The sequence below is a fragment of the Crocodylus siamensis genome, chromosome 14 (assembly GCF_052110815.1).
Source record: "Crocodylus siamensis isolate JL-2025a chromosome 14, ASM5211081v1, whole genome shotgun sequence".
In the NCBI taxonomy this organism is placed as follows: domain Eukaryota; kingdom Metazoa; phylum Chordata; order Crocodylia; family Crocodylidae; genus Crocodylus; species Crocodylus siamensis.
In genome coordinates, this window is record NC_143408.1 from 6,780,488 (window position 1) to 6,798,098 (window position 17,611).

Below are 17,611 nucleotides of genomic sequence, written 5' to 3' on the forward strand. Positions count from 1 at the left end.
TGGATGAGTGATGCACTGAAGCTTGGGGCCTGGTGTCATCAGTATGTACTGCTGTTCTCAGGAAGTCTCCATGCTGAACACCTAATGCAGAAAGCCAGATGATCAGAGGATGCAAGTCACCAAGCTTCAGCAGAGCTATCATACATTGAGCCATCACAGGTGTCATTGTCGAGAGACATCTTCCAAAGAAAGATCTCTCTCAAGGAAAGATATCATGAAGCATTTGCCTCTACATGCATAGGAGCAGAGAGCTGAAAGAGAATTTCTGTGACTGACACTACCTTCCCTCTACGTGAGGCAATGCTGTCTCTGCCTCCAACTAGGGAGAGGGACATTCTCCTACAACTACAAGACCGTCAGCTGACAACAGGGACAAGAAGCATGAGACCACAACACAACTACATTCTCACGTTGCAGCTGGGTATGGCCCTCATGCCATATCTCATATTCAAGTTATCAGAGAGAGAACCTATCTAGGTCAACTCCAAGTTTGTCTCCCATAGAAAGGAAGCAACAGCTCCTTAGTAATCCTACAGCATTCGCCTTTGTCAAAACACTGAGGACATGGGAAGCCTTCTGCCACCGGGCTGTCTTCTACCACTGGCCTTTTCGAGCTTCTCCCTTCCAAGCACATACTAACATGAATTTGACATGGTAACAGAAAGAACTGCGAATGATCTGAAAGGGCCCTGAAAGATCTTTCAATTATAAGGTTAAAAAGTTAACTAGGCAGCAGCAACTCACGCTTTCCATATTACACTTTCAACAAAAGTTCATCCCCTGACATCTCTGCAAAGATCCACACTTTATCAACAGGCAAAGAGAAGCAGAGATGTGCATGTCACACATTTAGAGTGTAAGTTCCTGGGGACAGAGATCCAGCTAGAGTATCTCCGAAGGCATTAAACTAACCTACTGCAGTAGCCTCATCATGATCTTGCCTCAAATGTACAACACCCCAATCTGGTTTTAGTTAGGGATGGAAAGTTTTGACAATCCCTTACTCACCACCTTCTCAACACGGCTAGGTAGGACTACGCTGGCCAGAGGGATACTAACAGGGAGTTTATTGGGCTGCACTGTGCTGAGAGGAATACTGATAGGTAGGCTGGTGATAGTTTCTCCATTACTTGCAGAGGTTCTCTCTCTTAAAACCTGCAAATACAAAAGCAGATGGTTTCAGAGGGTATCACTGCTCATTAGCAAGTATGCCCCAACCATAATTGAAGGTTCTACTTGTCATACATCAGTATTTTCATGCAATACTTTATTCCATGCTCATTTAGGTTACGTAGTATCCCCAAAGTGGCAGTATGCCACTGATAAGAGGTGTTCAGACATGTTGACCATAAGGATCAAAGTGTTCACCAGTTCAACCAGCAGTGACAAACCACTGGGATATGGGATGAGGCCTGGTGTTCAAAGGAACAAATGGAGGGTCCAGCTTTTACCGCAAGGGTGGGAAGCTTGCTCCTGTGAGACCTTGCCAGAACCTGGCGAAAGGTGCTTGTCTGACAAAATCTGTAGCATAAAAGCCTCCTCTGTGTGCAGAGCAGGCAATGGCCAGGCAAGAGCTCCACCGAAACCCAGCCTCAAAAGCCTGCTCCATAACAGGGACCTCTGCACAGGAGGTGACAATTCACACTACTAAAACTGACTGAGTGGACCCGTGGCAAGATGGGTTTGGAGACGAATGCTTGTTACGAAGTTGATTAAGACAACTTAATCATTACACAGAGACTAAAGACAACATCTGACAGCAATACAACTTTTGGCCATTAACAGCACAGTTAACATTCAAAACCTACACAGGAAAGAATCCCTCCCCTCCACCACCACTCATCAGAATTACCACATTTTGTCCCATTTCTTTCTCTGGTTCCACTTTGTCTTCCATTTCCCATTACACCCAATCCCAAGCTGGCCATCCATCTCCAACGACTACCAGAAAAGAAAATGTGGACACCCTCAACGTAGTACCATGGAGTTCTTCCCCCCCACCCCAATTCTGTCAGGAGCATCATTTCTGTTGACCTCAGCTCTGCACAGCCAGGCATACTCCTTACCTTCTCGCCTGCAATTGGTAAGGCCGCTGGGGAAGAGGGCCGAGTTTCCTGAGGACTCAGCTTCATGCCATTTGAAATATTAGGGCTTGGATACGTAAGGCCATTCTCTTTTACATGGTCAGCTCTAAAACAAGATATATGCAGTCAGTTTTTGAATTCTAGTGATCTCCAGCTGCAACAAATTCTTGTTGCAAACTTGACATCATCGCCTTGCTTACCTGGTCATCTGCCACTGCTACATTTATTGGCTTTTATTCAAATGCCTAAGCCACGAAGACTGGAACTACATACATCAATTCTACTTTTTAACCATTTTCTTCTATAGTCATATATACTGACAGCAATAAAGAGACAAATATCATACCCATTTCCCCAAGTGACCCCTCTCACCTCTGAATTTCATTAGTTGTTGCTTTTCCATTGACTGCATGGTCCTGATTCAAGTGCCTCCTTAGGGCTATCTTAGCAGGGGAAAATCTGGTATAATCAGGTAAGGACAAGCTGGATGTCTTGTCCGCCTTCTGTCTACTGCTGTGGTTTGGGGTACACGGAACTATTTCTTGGTCCAGGTGAGAAGTCATATACTGAGGGGTGTTCTGCTTGGAAGAGGGCCGGCTAAGAGTATTATGGATTTCATAGGGAGTAGCATGGCCATTCATGGACAGTTCGGGACTCATGCCATTGATATGCGTCATAGGAAATTTAGAACACTCAAGCTCAAGTTGGAACCTGCCATGATCAACCTCAGGTTCACGACTTAGATGATTTTTATTGCGTAGTTGTATCGACAAGGACTCATCGGATGGCGTATAGGATTTCAGCTGCATGAGCTCCTGCTGCCTTTGACTTTTCTCAAGCTCCACAATGCTGATCTTTAAATGAAGAGGAAGGCAAAGATTAAACAATATACATAATGGAATTTTGTCTCCAGCTGCTTCTCAGAGAAAGCATTCCTTTTGGATGGTAAAGCAAACAATCTATGATTTTTAAAAAAACACTATTTGCATATGGAGACAAGGTTCTGAATTTGTGAAAGAGGTACAGCTAAAGGATATGGTTTCAAGAGAATCTCAGGAAATGTATTTTGGAGTGTGTAAATCAAATTTAACATGTAGAAAATCAGATTTTGAACAAACCAACCCCTCCCTACCTCTTCTTCTTTCTCCCACTAAACACCAGTGGATTGCTGGGGCATGGAAAGACCCCACTCAAAAACAGCACCCAACGTCTTGTCCAGTAATACACCTGAATTTTGGTTACCACTTCTAGTGAAAAATCAGGACAGCCACCCTGTTATGAAAGAAAGGTTCTATGGAAGGATAAAGGGGCCAATTTTTCTTCAACGAGTTAAAGAAGTTCTGTGAGAACTGATGGCTGAAAACACAAGTTCAAAGCATACACAGATCAGAGAATCACAGAAAGTGAGGGCTGGAAGGAACCTCAAATGGTCATCTAGTCCAACCCCTGCTCAAAGCAGGACCATCCCCGCAACTAGATCATCCCAGCCAGGGCTTTATCAAGATGGGCCTTAAAAACCTCCAAGGATGGAACTTCCATCACCTCTCTAGGTAACTTATTCCAATGCTTCACCTGCCTCCTAGTGAGAAAATTCTTCCTAATATCCAACCTAAACTTCCCTTGCTGCAACTTGAGACCATCGCTCCTTATTCTGTCATCACTAAAAACAGTCCAGTTCCATCCTTTTTGGAACCCCCTTCAAGTAGTTAAAGGCTGCTATTCAATCCCCCCATAGTCTTCTCTTCTCCAAACTAAATAAACCCAGTTTCCACAGCCTCTGCTCAAAAGTCACATGCCTCAGCCCTTGCACCATATTCACTGTTCTCCACTGGACTCTCTCCATCTTGTCCACACCCTTTCTATAGTGGGGGGCCCAAAACTGGACACAGTATTCCAGATGTGGCCTCACTAGTACAGAATAGAGGGAAGTAATTACTTCCCTTGATCTGCTAGCAGTGCTCCTATTAATGCAGCCCAGTCTGCTGTTAGCCTTCTTGGCAACAAGGGCACACTGTTGACTTGTATTCATCTTATCGTCCACTGTAACCTCTAGGTCCTTTTCTGCAGAGCTACTGTCCAGCCGGTCAGCCCCTAGCTGCAGCAGTACACAGGATTCTTCCATCCTTAGTCCAGGACTTTGTACTTGTCCTTGCTGAACCCCATGAGCTTTCTTTTGGCCCAATCCTCCAATCTGTCTAGGTCACTCTAAATCCTAGCCCTACCCTCCACTACTCCCCCCCACTTTGGTGTCATCCGCAAACTTGCTGAGGGTGCACTCCCATCCCACCTTCCAGATCATTAATGAAGATACTGAATAAAACCAGCCCCAGGACTGACCCTTGGGGCACTCCACTTGATACCAGCTACCAACTAGACCGAGCCATTGATTACTACCTGTTGAGCCCAACAATCTAGCCAGCCTTCTATCCACCTTACAGTCCATTCATCTAACCTGTACTTCCTCTGCTTGCTTGGAAGACTGCTGTGGGAGACTGTATCAAAAGCCCTGCTAAAGTCAAGGTATATTACATCCACTGCTTTCCCTGCATCCACAAAGCTGATCATCTCATCATAGATGGCAATCAGTTTGGTCAGGCATGACTTGCCCTTGTTGAATCCATGCTGACTGTTCCTAATGATCTTCTTCTCCTCTGAGTGCTTAGAAATGGATTTTTGAGGACCTGGTCCATGATTTTTTCAAAGACTGAGGTGAGGCTGACTGGTCTATAGTTCCTTGGATTCTCCTCCTTCCCTTTTGTAAAGATGGGCACTATACCTCCCTTGTCAGGAGAAGGGGACCTGATGGTGGGAGTCTATTACAGGCCAGACTGCTGGCAAACTGTCCTGTTTGCTTCTCCCTAGTCCCAGACACTGAGCAGAGACAACAGTTGCTAGGATTTTCTTATTTTTGTCTAGTGAAAGAGGATTTTACTGATGCAGGGAGGTGTTGATTAACCAAAGCCTATTCTTCCCCAGCTCTGGTATGTAGTCAGGTCAGGGATCTAAAAAAGAGATACCAAGAACATTTCAGGGCAATCAGAAGTTATCTGCATCATTGCTTTTAATTTTTTCCCCAATACTTTCTAATAATTGTTTCATTAATTAATCCTGCCATGTAGCCAGCAGGTCTACACACCAGGATCTCGTTAGGCAAAAATAAATTGAGTAGCTTACAGGAGAGATGTACCCCTAACTGGAAAACTGACTGAATGCTATTTGGAGCTGCTGGCTCTAGAACTTCACTCCATTCTACCTGCAATTCCAAGCAGTGCTTTTGTTTCTCTGAAATCTGATTCTTCAGCGCCTGTTTTTCCTTCAGTAAGTTCTCAAGTGAAAGAGTTGACCAGTCCAATTTCAGTTCTTCACACCGTGCCTTAAGCTGTAAGCACATTAATTGATAAGTCAATAGGAGGTTTCACAACCTTAAACAACCCAAGGAGCAGGACAGAATCCCACAAGTCTCTCAGCTGAAGATAAGGACATTTTCTATCCTATTGAGAGCGAGCTGCCTCTTCCATGCAAACATTCTAGCTCTAGGGGAAAAGAAATAATCTCCAGCTCTTGTTAGTATAGCAGGAGGTAGTTTGGTTCTGCCTAGCTGGGGCATGCAGTTAGCACTCACCACTAAATACTTCTGCATCCAGCTTCCCCAATACCTGTTGCAGTTCCAGGAACTGAGTGAGGGATAAAGTAAAGGTTGCAGACAAGCAAGAATTGTGCAGACTTCTTAACCAACGAGATTCATCACCTCAGTTCTGAGATGTTATCCCATCAATACCCATAAGAACATAAGTGCTATACCGGGTCAGTCTAGCCCAGTATCCCATCTCTGACAAGAAGTGGATGCTATACAAGGAAAACACCAAACCTGAATCTCTGGAGTGACCTATTCCCTATTCTATACCCTTCCTGGCATCCATCTTGTATTGGTTTAGAGATGCCAGAGGAAACATCTCTAGCTATGCTGTTCATTAGCCATTAACATCCATCCATCCATCCATGTATTTATCCAGTCCCTTTTTGAACCTAGCTATGTTACCTGCCCCCACCACCTGTAGCAATGAATGCCACAAGTTAACTATGCAGTGTGTAAAAAAAGTACTTTCTCTTATTAGTTTAAAACTAAGTGCCCCTTCTGCCATGGAGGAGGCTGAGGTCACCAAAACCAGCTTACTAGGTTTCAAATTAAGATCTCCAAAAGGATGGACTGCCCCCCAATTCCTCTCCAGATCAAGACATTCTTTTAAAATGCTTCCTGATTAAAACTGGGGGAAAGGAAGGGGTGACGGGCAGTGCGCAAAAGGAAAGCAACCGGTAAGCCAAAAGATCAAACTCTACCAAGAAGGAAAAAAAAAAAAAAGAGAGAGAGAAGGAAGCCAGAGACAGCACATGAGATCAAGAGTGACCACATGAACTGAACATATGATCTCTTCCCATAAGTGTGGCATTTTTTTACATTGACTACATTTTTCTAGACCTAAAGGAGCCAAGCTTTCCTAGCAGCTTTTGTTCTTATTGAGATATAAAACAGGAAAAAAGCAACATTCAGTTTATGACCTCTACATTCTACAAAAATATGGACATCACTTGGCTGGGCATACTAGTCAGATGGAAGCACAGTACGCACCAGCTGCAAGCTCTGGTTCCTGAGTTCACTGTTATCTTTCTCCAGCTGCTTCGTCTGTTCTTTCAGCTGCTGGTTGTGAGCAGAGATCTCCTTCTGAGCCTGAATCAGGTCATTATATGTCAGAGCCTTCACTCCCAACTACAGGAAGGAAAGAATAAAAAGGTTAAGTTAAAGAATAACTCATTATTCCAACTCCAGATAATTGTCATATAATAGGACAAAGTTTCATGCTTCTATGGCAACTGTCCTGAGGAGGCTCACAGCACTTTTACAATCAACAGGAAAGGTTTCAACATCGTATATGGAGTTATTGTCATCTTCCCCATTTTACAAATGGGAGAAAGTTAAGAAAGCAAAGTGAGGTGCTTTGGGCAAGTCACACCCCAAGTCACAGATGGCAATGGCCAGCTGGTAGCACAGCTTAGGATCTCACATACAATTCCTTAGTTGGGCCTTACGAAGGAGATGCTTCCTTCTGTGCCCCTGAGTTTACATTAGCAAGACAGCATTGCTAAGCCCCTGGGTGATAACCACCACCATTTCTAACTCCTCACCTCTCAAATGCTTTTTACAGCCATAGAAGTCTGGAAAGCTACTGACCTGCTTAATATACAATTGCACAAAATGTACCCAATCAAGACCAAGAACCAGTTGACCGGAGCCTAAAACTCTAAAAGACTTGGCCCCAGAGAGCATACATAATGTTAACTGATGAGACACAAGAGGTCTGTGCGTGCAAATCGGGAATCCAAGGCAGAGACATCACATGACTTGCCCAAGGTCACATGCACCAATCTCTGGCAGAGGCTGAATCAGAACCCATTTCTTGCAGTTCTGTGACAAACAAGACTGTCCCAAATACAGCTTCCTCTCGAGTTCTCTGCTGAGCAATGCAGAAAGGACTGTACCGTTGGCAGTATGGGGTGGAAAGTGGCCTGGATGAATAAGAACAAGTTCTCCAGATATGCAATTACTAATGAATGTTACTGCTGCTTTATTTTATTTTATTTATTTTTTTTACAAAGAGCAGAATAGAATATGAATCTTTACAATGAAACCACTGTTTCAAACTTCAACTCTATTCCTAAAAACATTAAGAAATGCTGTCCTGGGTCAGTCACAGACCCAGTATCTCACAATAGCAGAGAACAGTTGATAAATGGAAGACCAATCTGTTCCCCTGCCCCTCTTCCATTACAGCCGCCAGCATTTAGAGCAGGGGTAGGCAATTATTTGGGCCCAGAGGCCACAGGCTGTTGCAGACCAGTCAGCACCCCTTTGCACCCACACCCTCCCTACAATAACCCACCAAACCCTAAGTCCAAAGGCCCTGTGGCTCCTCTCTACTACCGCCACCAGTGCCCAAGTTGCAGCTGAGTATACAGCCCCAAGCCACCCCACACCCATTCCAGATTCACCCTGGCCAGAGCAAACGAACCCAAAGCCACACACACAGCCCTGGACTGCCCCATACCTGCTCCCCACCGGACTGCCCACGATGAGTGGCGGTGGCTGGGCAGAGGAGCTGCAGGGCATGGGCTCTGGGTGGCCATAGCAAGTAGGGCCTGGCAGCAGCCAGGGGACTGGGGAGGGGGGCAGCTGCTTTCCCCCCATATGCCCAGCAGCAGCTTTGGCCTGGCTGCCGCTGCTCCCCATCATGGGGAAGCAGTCTGGAGTAGGCACAGGGTGGGCCCAGGATTGGGGCTGTGCACACAGATCCAGCTGGGGCAAGTAGGGAGCAGATACAGGGTGGGGCAGAGTTAGGGCCACGTGTGCAGGTCCCCACCAGTCTCCATGGGGCTGGGGCTAGCACCAATAACTGGAAGGAGCCACCCCAGCCCCACTGTGCACTCTGGGGTAGAGGGATGCTTGTCATAAGCCAGACGGCACCTGTGCCAGGGGGGACCAAAGAACCCACCACAGGCCCGTCAGAGTCCCTCCACAGGCCGTATTTTGCCCACCCCTGATCTAAAGGCTTAGAAGTTGTAACCTCAACTAGTCCACTGATGGGCCTTTCTTGAATGAATGCATTTAATCCTTTTTTGATCCTAGTTAAATTAATCAACTTCTAAGATCTTTTGGCAAGGCATTCCACATGGTGTCTGAAAAAAAACACTGTTTTAAGACTGCTTCCTAATAATTTCCATGAATTCCCCTAGTTCTAGTACTGCAGGAGACTAAATCTTTATTTTCTTCCCCAGTGACATTCATGAATTCATAGACTTCTATCAGATCCACCCCCAGCCCCGAGTCATCTTCTTTCTAAGATGAAGAGTCCTAGCCTATTTAGTCTGCACTGTACAGAAGCTGCTTTCTACTGATCATCCCTCTTGCCGTGCTCTGCACTTTTTCCTACTTCCACTATTTGGAGATGGAGACCGAAACGCCACTCTCTTCCACCTGAATGTGTCATGTTCTTTTCCTTCATAACCATGAATAACTGGGGAATAGAGCATCTTCCAACTGCAAATTAAATGTTGTAGTGGCATATGGCCAGTATCAAGCCTGTACATCAAGGTGAAGGCAAGCACTCAGTTGAGCATGGTTTCTGTGCAATTGACCATTACTTAATGGCAACTATTCTAAAGACTATCACAAACATCCTCCTGTACTAATAAAGCACAGAGGTGGGAGTAGCAAGCTATAATTTACGCAACATATGTGGACTGTGACAGAATGAAAACAGTTCCATGTGATCACTGCCCACCGAGGTGCTGAAGTCAGAGTAACACTTTAATCCAACAGATTCAGATTTGTTTTTGAATGAGATAATTCTATGCAAATATTTATTTTTATTTAATCTGTTCCCATCAGATGGGGCCATACCTCATCGAGCTTTTGTTGAAACAGTCGCTTGATTTCCTCTTTTTGGGCCTGGCAATGGGTGAACAACTGCTGTGCTGTCCCCAGTAACTGAACGTTCTTTTCCTGAAAGATTCAAGAAAAACAAACAGGATAATCTCCCACTGCACAATGCCTTGAGGGCCAATCTTACATCCCTTAGCATTTTGATCATATCAATGCCTCATTAGTTCAGAAGTAGGTAACTCATCATAACAGCAATGTGTAGTAGCGTGGACAATAGTTTCCCAACATAAAGGCAGTCTCATTATGCAAAATATTTAAAACAAGGCTGTGAAAAGCAAAGATTTTTTGACTGATTTCTTTTACTGAGCTAACTTTACAGTTTGAAGATATGCTGGGCAAGTGTTCACTATGTACTTAGTCCAGTTAAAGATGCCATTAAAAAAAAAAACAAAAAACCAACTTTGCTTTTTGTATATTTCCTAGACCATCACAGCGGCAACATTCCCACACCATTAAAACAAGCCTGGATAATGAAACACATACAAAGCTGGGAGCGATCCTGCATTAGTTAGCAGATATTTTTCATTTTCTCTTCTAATCTCATCTTTTCTCTGTGTCTTTAATTTTTTGTTGCATGTTTGCTAAAATCTAACACTAGGTGGAACTGTATTTATTTAAGATATAGTACTGACATTAATTTATAGCCTTTCCTCTCTCACTCATCACTCTCCCCTCCCAAAAGTCGGACCTTTGTGAGAAAGGGAAATGGTAGCCACACCTTACAGAGGAGAAACAGAAAAGTGAAGATATTAAAGGCATTCATTATGGGGTATAAATGAGATCTGAAGCTGAGCTGGCAAAGATCCCCAGAGATCCAATCCACTTATAGTATGGTTTTCCTATAGAACATAACTTAAAAAGTTTCAGTTAATAAAATAAGTTAGGAAAAAAACACAGTCAGGACGACCAAGCCACCTTCTAGAGGAGCTTCTCTCTGTTTTTCCATGTAGAATTCCCTTGACCGCCTGTTCTTTCTTTGGTTTGCAGGGCAATTCCTGCATATCATGTTCACAGGCAACCACAGGGATTCCTAGACTCTTGCTTGTCCATTTCATTCTCTCCCAATTCCCAAGCCAGCAAAGGGTGGGAATAAACTAGTTGAAGAATTTAAAATATATGAAAGAAAAGCATATATGGGGGAGAAAACAGCACAAATTTATAATGCTTCTTCCTTCTTCCCCACCTCATTTTCCCACCCACTCCAAAAAGGAGTTCTGCAGAAGCGGAGTATTCACTGAAAGTGCTGAGGAAGGGAAAAAGAAAGATGCGTCTGCATTCAGGAGCAATCCACCTAAGCAATTAAAGAGCAGTGCTGACAGATTCCACAGATGGGCGGGGGGTAGAGACAAAGTATGAAGTTTGACCACCCGCTGCCCAGTGGAACTGTCCCACACATCTGTTTCCAGGAGGAGTATGAAGGTCAGACTGGGAAGGAGTGGGCAGGAGTGGATGCTTCTGCCTGTGTTAGGTTTATCAGATAAACCTAAGTATTTCCCACTTGAAGATTTGGGGAAAAAAGAGAACTGTTATGGCTATAACAACATTAAATCCAGTGCCCTGGCGAGGCCTTTGTGCTTCCAACATCTAAGATTTATATCCAATAGAGAAGCCAGTAACTCCATCTAAAGGAACCTGGTATATAAGTATGTCATTATCTTGTTAGTGTACTTTATTTTGAAAGAGATGCTATACACAGCTTTTGTAAGTAAGACTAAGACATTGTCAGCAAGAACACTGTAATTAGAAACTGAACTAGTTACTTAAATCAGGGCAAGTTTTGGTTCTATTATGATTTAGTACTCACTGCTCTGTTCCATGAAGTCTTTCTATACCAGTGGCCCTCAGTTGGGGTGCCATGAGACACTTCAGAGGATGCAGAGCCAGCAGCACCACCCCAATTGGCCAAAACTGCTCCATGGAGTCTGACCAGGAAGTTTATCTGATAAACCTAATGCAGGCAGAAGCACTCACTCCTGCCACTCCTTCCCAGTCTGACCCTCATACTCCTCCTGGAAACAGATGTGTGGGACAGTTCCACTGGGCAGCGGGTACAGCAGCCTGGAGACTTATCTGTGTTTCTCCAGGGTACCATGGCCAACACCAGCTGCAACTGTCCTGCACACTTGTTTCCAAGAGGAGCATGCAGGGCCAGGCAAGGAAGGGCTGCAGCAGGAGCAGGCTCTGGCAAGGCACATGGGGCAATTTTACTTGACTGTGGCAACAGCACCCTGGTTTTAAATAACTAACTTAGGAAAAATAAGGCATTACAACACTGGTTCTCACCTGGTGTCACACCAAATTCAAAAATGTTATGGAGGGTACCTTGAATCTAAGACAGTTGAGAATCATTATGCACAAATTGCATCCTCCAAGAAAATAAGTCATGTTAGATACCACCCATTTATACCCTTTAGACCATCTTAAATTAGAACACCAATATACTGAACAATACTCGCACTGCAATTTCCTTTCTATACTTCATACAGAAAAACGTTAACTTGGTACTACAGACTTTCCTCACAAACTCGTGAGCAGAAGCCAAGTTGGTAGTAACGTGTGAAACAAAATGATAACTACACAGGCTTTGAACAAGTACCACAAGTAACGTCTAACCCATTCTCAGTGAGGGGATATGGTGGAATAGCATGGACCCTTCCTATCTGAAGAAAAGCTCAAGTTTGAGTCCTGAGAAACAGTTCGATGGCTTCGTCAATACTTTGGATTGGGCATATCACAAAGTTGCTACATTCAAGGAATCCTTCCATTAAGAGTGTCAGGTGTCTACAAATGGAATATCTAAAGCCCCAAAAGCATTAACTGATTCCTTAATTGCTACCCAAAATGTATTTAGTTAGTGAAGCTATACTCACTCTGCTGGACAAATAACTGTACTGCAGTAGAAAAAAAATACTGCAAGTCTCTGCAAAGTATTTTTCACAAGTACAATTCTTGCTGTGAAACTATTGAGTATCTTACAAAAATGTTGATGTTGGTAACACACTTGTCACTATAATCTAAAGACCAATGACTTGCACTCAAGAAATGTTGCATTTAACCTTCTGTATGACACTATACTGGCTGTTCCCTTATATTTTCAGAATACAAGGAAGTATCAGAAAGCTAACATGATACTGGTTCATTACCTTACCTGCTTCTGCACAAACTACTCTAGATGCTGAGCGACCAGTTTCAATGTGTGCTTAATCCTAGGAAACCTGAATAAGGGCTATTTTAGTTTCTAGTTACGTTAAGTGAAATTGAATTATCTATATCCAATCTCCAATTCGGATTTAGGGAGTCCAAATTGGAGTCAAGGAACCTTGATCATATGAAGAAAGGATATTCTCATCTAACTTAAGTATATTAACAAGTGATGTAAGACGAATTTAACAATGAATGAAGTCCCAATAGTGTGTTAAAAAAACAACGCTATCCCTATTCTGCTGTTGAAGACACTGATACAAAAAGGTGACAAAAACTGGATCAAGGTAAATGTTAAAATCAGTGGCACAGAGGGCAAATGAACCCACAGTTCATAGTGCCTTCAGCAAAAAGATATAATCTCTTAAATGAGGCCTTTAATTGGGTCGCAGACTGTACTGGATTTAGGCAAAACAATCAAAACTCTGGATTTCCCCACCTCTCTCTCATCTGAGGAAGCTAGAAACCATTTCATAAAAGGCTTACCTTTTCCTGCTCCAATAACTGTTGCAGGTTTGCTTTGTACTGAGGAGTTTTCATGTACGCCATGAACTGCATGTATTGGATCTTAAAAGAGTCTGCAAAAAAATAAGTGCACAACAACATTATTTGGAGGAAAGAAGGAAATTCAAGCTCGTGGCAAGGACCCTACTGCCTTCTACATGGGCTATTAGATGCACTGAAGCACTAGAAATTGATTTTATGTATGTCGAAAGCTCCTTGTGTCAATGGCAAGCTGACCCCCTTGATTCATTAACCACAGATTAGGTCTCTCATTGTAACCATCCTAATAACACATTTTAAAAGGAAGCACAGAAGCAGCCTTTGAAAGAGGACCTTTGAAAAAGGAGTTTCTTGATGGACTTTCATATAAGTAGAAGCAATAAAAACAGACTGCCTGTTATAGTCACAGTACAGGAGCAATATGCTCAATGCTCCAATGTCTTCTCAGCCCCATAGCCTGGGAGTCTCTCTTTGTTCCCTGTCATGTCACCTCCCCTCCATCCTCCCCAAACTACAGAGTTAATACTAATAAGTCACATTTAGCATCTCCAAACTCAACCCCTTTCTTTTTATCCTCTTTGACAAAACATTGCTCCATGCTCTGGTTAACTTTAGTCTTGATTCTGTTTAACCTTCCCTTCTGACCATCTTGTTCACAGTGCACCGTTGCACCCCAAAGCCTGTTTATCAAGATCCTGCTCAAGTCATACTCTTTGTCTACCCCTCCTATCATGCCAGTACCTTTTCTACAGACCCTTTCACTTACATCCAAGTTTCCTGCTAACCTTCATCGTGCCCAACATATACCTCAACCTAGCTGTGCCGTATAATGTTATTTCCAGTCGCATGTTGCTCCCTTAATCTTCTTTCAGAAGAAATTCCAGGTCTTCTCATCATAAAATCTTTCACATTTAGAACATACCCCCTGACAGAGCCATCCCGTGCTCCAAAACCCTCACCAAAAAAACCCCAAAACCCTCTGTTTTGTTTCTACTTTGCCTTCTGGTTCTCCCTTAGAGGAAAACTGGAATTCTGCTCTCTGTAACCCTTAGTCATTAAATTAACCACTACTTAATTTTAAAATGATGCAGGGTTGTTTCTACTGTATGAGTAAAAAAACTGGCTGATGGGGGCGCACCCAGAGAGTAGTGGTGGACGGGTTGTACTCAACCTGGCAAGATGTGAGCAGTGGGGTACTCCAGGGCTCGGTCCTTGGCCCCGCACTGTTTAAGATCTTCATCAGTGACTTGGATAAGGGGGCGGAAAGCACGCTGTCCAAGTTTGCTCATGACACTAAGATGTGGGGCAAGGTGGACACATTTGCAGGGAGAGAGAGGCTGTAAATAGATTTAGACTACAAAAGTGGGCAGATGAGAATAGGATGGGGTTCAACATAGACAAATCCAGGGTGCTGCACCTGGGGAGAAGGAATCCACAGCACATACAGCCTGGGGAGTTCTCTTCTTGAAAGCACAGAGGCAGAAAGGGATCTTGGAGTCATTATTGACTCCAAGATGAACATGAGCTGCCAATGCCCGACTGCATCCGGCAAAGCCAGCCATACCCTGCCATGCATCCAAAGGTGCATCTCAAGTCAGTCCAGAGAGGTGATACTCCCCCTCTATGCGACTTTGGTCAGGCCGCAGTTGGAGTACTGCGTCCACTACTGGGTGCCACACTTCAAAAGGGATGTGGCCAGCCTGGAGAGGGTTCAGAGGAGGGTCACCCGCTTGGTGAGAGGGCAGCAGGACAGGCCCTATGAGGAGAGACTGAGGGACCTGAACCTGTTCAGCCTCAGCAAGAGGAGGCCGAGAGGAAACCTGGTGGCTGCCTACAAACTCATCAGGGGAGATCAACAGCAAATAGGTAGAGCCCTTTTCTCCCCAGCACCACCTGGGGTGACAAGGAACAATGGTAATAAGCTGATGGAGAACAGCTTTAGGTTAGAGATTGGAAGGCAATATTTTACAGTTAGGGTGACCAAAATCTGGAACCAACTTCCCAGGGAAGTGGTCCTCCCCCTTACCTTGGGCAAATTCAAGAGGAGGTTGGATGATCACCTGTCTGGGGTCTTGTGAACCCAGCATTCATTCCTGCCTGTGGCAGGGGGTCAGGGTAGATAGTCTGTTCAGGTCCCTCCTGACCCCAGCTACTATGAAACTATTAGCAATACAGTTCTCCTGGCTCATGTGTTACCATAAAAATCTGTTTTGTATTAAAAATAAAACCCCATCAGTCAATATTTAAAAAAACAAAATCTTGAACATTTAAGTTTGTCTTGAATTTTCCTATTGTAGCAAAACAGCCCCAGCCCTGTAGACAAAAAAAAACTACACAACTCACCTTGATTCCATTTCAATGTCTGTGCATCATGACAAAAAAAAAAAAATCTTACCTAGCAGCTTCTGTAGTGCAGGTGGGGTGGGAGTCACCAACAGCTGGTTAGATGAATGCCGTTGCACCTTCGGAGGTAGTTGGTAATATGGACTATGAGGTGACTTGTATGCATCTAGTAAGAGAATGCAGGCCACATTTTAAATAACGAAATCCAGCAATTTCGGCACATAGAAGAGATTATTTCTGTCAGCAAGGAGCACATTTAACACCAAAAGATCCAGTAATTTGGCCACGTTAACATCAGGCAACAAGGCCATGTTTGGAATAATCCTCAGGATGTGTGCGCAAATCACTGGGCCATAATCTTAATTCCACTTTTCTGCTACAATTCCTAATGGACACATTTAGATTACCATTAACAGACAGTCTGGGGCTCCATCATCCCACCTGGAGGGGAGGTGATATAATGACATGAAGCAGCTAGACACAGTGATGTGTTTTATTTCAGGTACAGAGAAGCTAAACAATAAAAAAGGAGGGGCTTAAGAGAGTCTGGTTTCTGATAAAAAAACCACTTCTAAACATTTACTACGGCTAACACAAAACATTCTCCTGGACACTAATAACAGACTCATATGCTCCATGGCAAAAAGGCTGCTCCATGGCAATGATGAATGGTTTGAACTTACCCTGAGGAGAGGATGAGGATGTCTGTGACACAGTTTGAGCATGCAGAAGCTCCAGTGCAGTTTGGTTCTTCTTGGTCTTGCGGTCCGGATTTGTATTGTTCATCTTCTTAGGACGCCCTCGTTTCCTGCCTGCCATTTTCCTTCCTTTTTTACTCAGCTTCTTCTTGCGTGCTTTGGAGGGAGATGGCTTCTTAACAGTGTTTGCCCCGGCTTTTTCTTCTTCAGGACCAGAATCCTGTAAGAGTTTGAAGAACAAAAGATCTTTAATAATATTAGACCATTTCTTTTTCCAGAAAGTTAGCAAATTTTGAAAGCACCCCTCTCGAAGGGCAAGCAAATAACATACACAGGTTATAGAGGGAAGCCATGGGTGTCTGTACACATGTATTTAGGTGTGCATAAATTTAAAAATGCGCCTTTGCTTAAGGTGCATTAAGATGATTTAGGTGCATGTCTAAACATGGACGCACTAATGCACATTAAATTTAAGCACGGATAACTAAGTCACATCAGTGCACATGCAGATGCACTAATGCACATTAATGTGGTGTCTATCCATTGACACACAGCGTTAAATGAGCATTAGTGCATCTACACATGTGCTAATGCAACTTAGCTATCTACGCCTAAATTTGATGCCTGAATAAAGCAGGCATCAAATTTAGGCTCACGTAGCCTTAATTCACCATTTTTAAAGGTGCATTAAGGGTGCACTCATGTAGACATGCTCCCTTAACACACCTTAAAAGTGGCAATTTTAGGTTAAGCCCACTTAGAAGAGGCACATGTAAACATGCCCCGAGCTTAAGTAACTTGCCCAAGACAAAGACAGTCAATGTTGTATCTGGGATTAGAACCAGTCCTGGGAACTAATATGCCATGCTCAAGATCCTATACAGCCTCTCTTCTCAGTCGGCTCACTGAAGAGCTGGCTTCCCCAAACTCTTCTCCATATAAAACTGCACACTTGGTGCTAGCTCTTTATTTACAACTACTGTATTACATTCTGTTAAAATCCTGGTATTACTTTTCACATGGATAATTTATGCACCTAAGGCAGGCAAATTACACAGCTGCAAATTGGAAAGGAAGCAGCCTTTATAATAAATGAGAAAGGTGGTAGCACACATACTAAAATTAAGTCCAGTGTGGCCTATGACATGGTCTGGGAATCCATACTTGAGACTAAAGGCTTGCTAACCCAGGGAAAATGACCAGAATCCCTACTGTCCCAGAATAACTAGGGCACTAATTATTCTGAAATTATGTTTTCTAGAACAGCATATCCACAGGGAGAGCTA

The 17,611-nt window shown here is 43.7% G+C and overlaps 2 protein-coding genes across 8 annotated transcripts in view; one reads left to right on the top strand and one right to left on the bottom strand.

The window, feature by feature from the left end:
- PLEKHJ1 (pleckstrin homology domain containing J1) overlaps positions 1-8,930 on the top strand; it is a 42,282-nt gene extending 33,352 nt beyond the window's left edge. The window contains exon 7 of the mRNA XM_090028069.1: positions 8,913-8,930. Within this exon, the coding sequence (XP_089884195.1) occupies positions 8,913-8,915 (3 nt within the window). The 3' untranslated portion in view covers positions 8,916-8,930. The remainder of the gene's footprint in view (positions 1-8,912) is intronic.
- The window catches only part of DOT1L (DOT1 like histone lysine methyltransferase), a 96,185-nt gene that overhangs the window by 15,654 nt on the left and 62,920 nt on the right, over positions 1-17,611 (bottom strand). For 6 of the 7 annotated variants that reach the window (XM_090028059.1, XM_090028056.1, XM_090028061.1 and 3 more), the window contains 9 exons: positions 16,311-16,545; positions 15,680-15,793; positions 13,267-13,358; positions 9,538-9,639; positions 6,712-6,849; positions 5,338-5,463; positions 2,457-2,938; positions 2,067-2,190; positions 1,009-1,155 (listed from right to left, as the gene is read on the bottom strand). In XM_090028059.1, coding sequence (XP_089884185.1) covers positions 1,009-1,155; positions 2,067-2,190; positions 2,457-2,938; positions 5,338-5,463; positions 6,712-6,849; positions 9,538-9,639; positions 13,267-13,358; positions 15,680-15,793; positions 16,311-16,545 — 1,560 coding nt within the window. The remainder of the gene's footprint in view (positions 1-1,008; positions 1,156-2,066; positions 2,191-2,456; positions 2,939-5,337; positions 5,464-6,711; positions 6,850-9,537; positions 9,640-13,266; positions 13,359-15,679; positions 15,794-16,310; positions 16,546-17,611) is intronic. The other variant, XM_090028057.1, reaches the window with a different exon arrangement.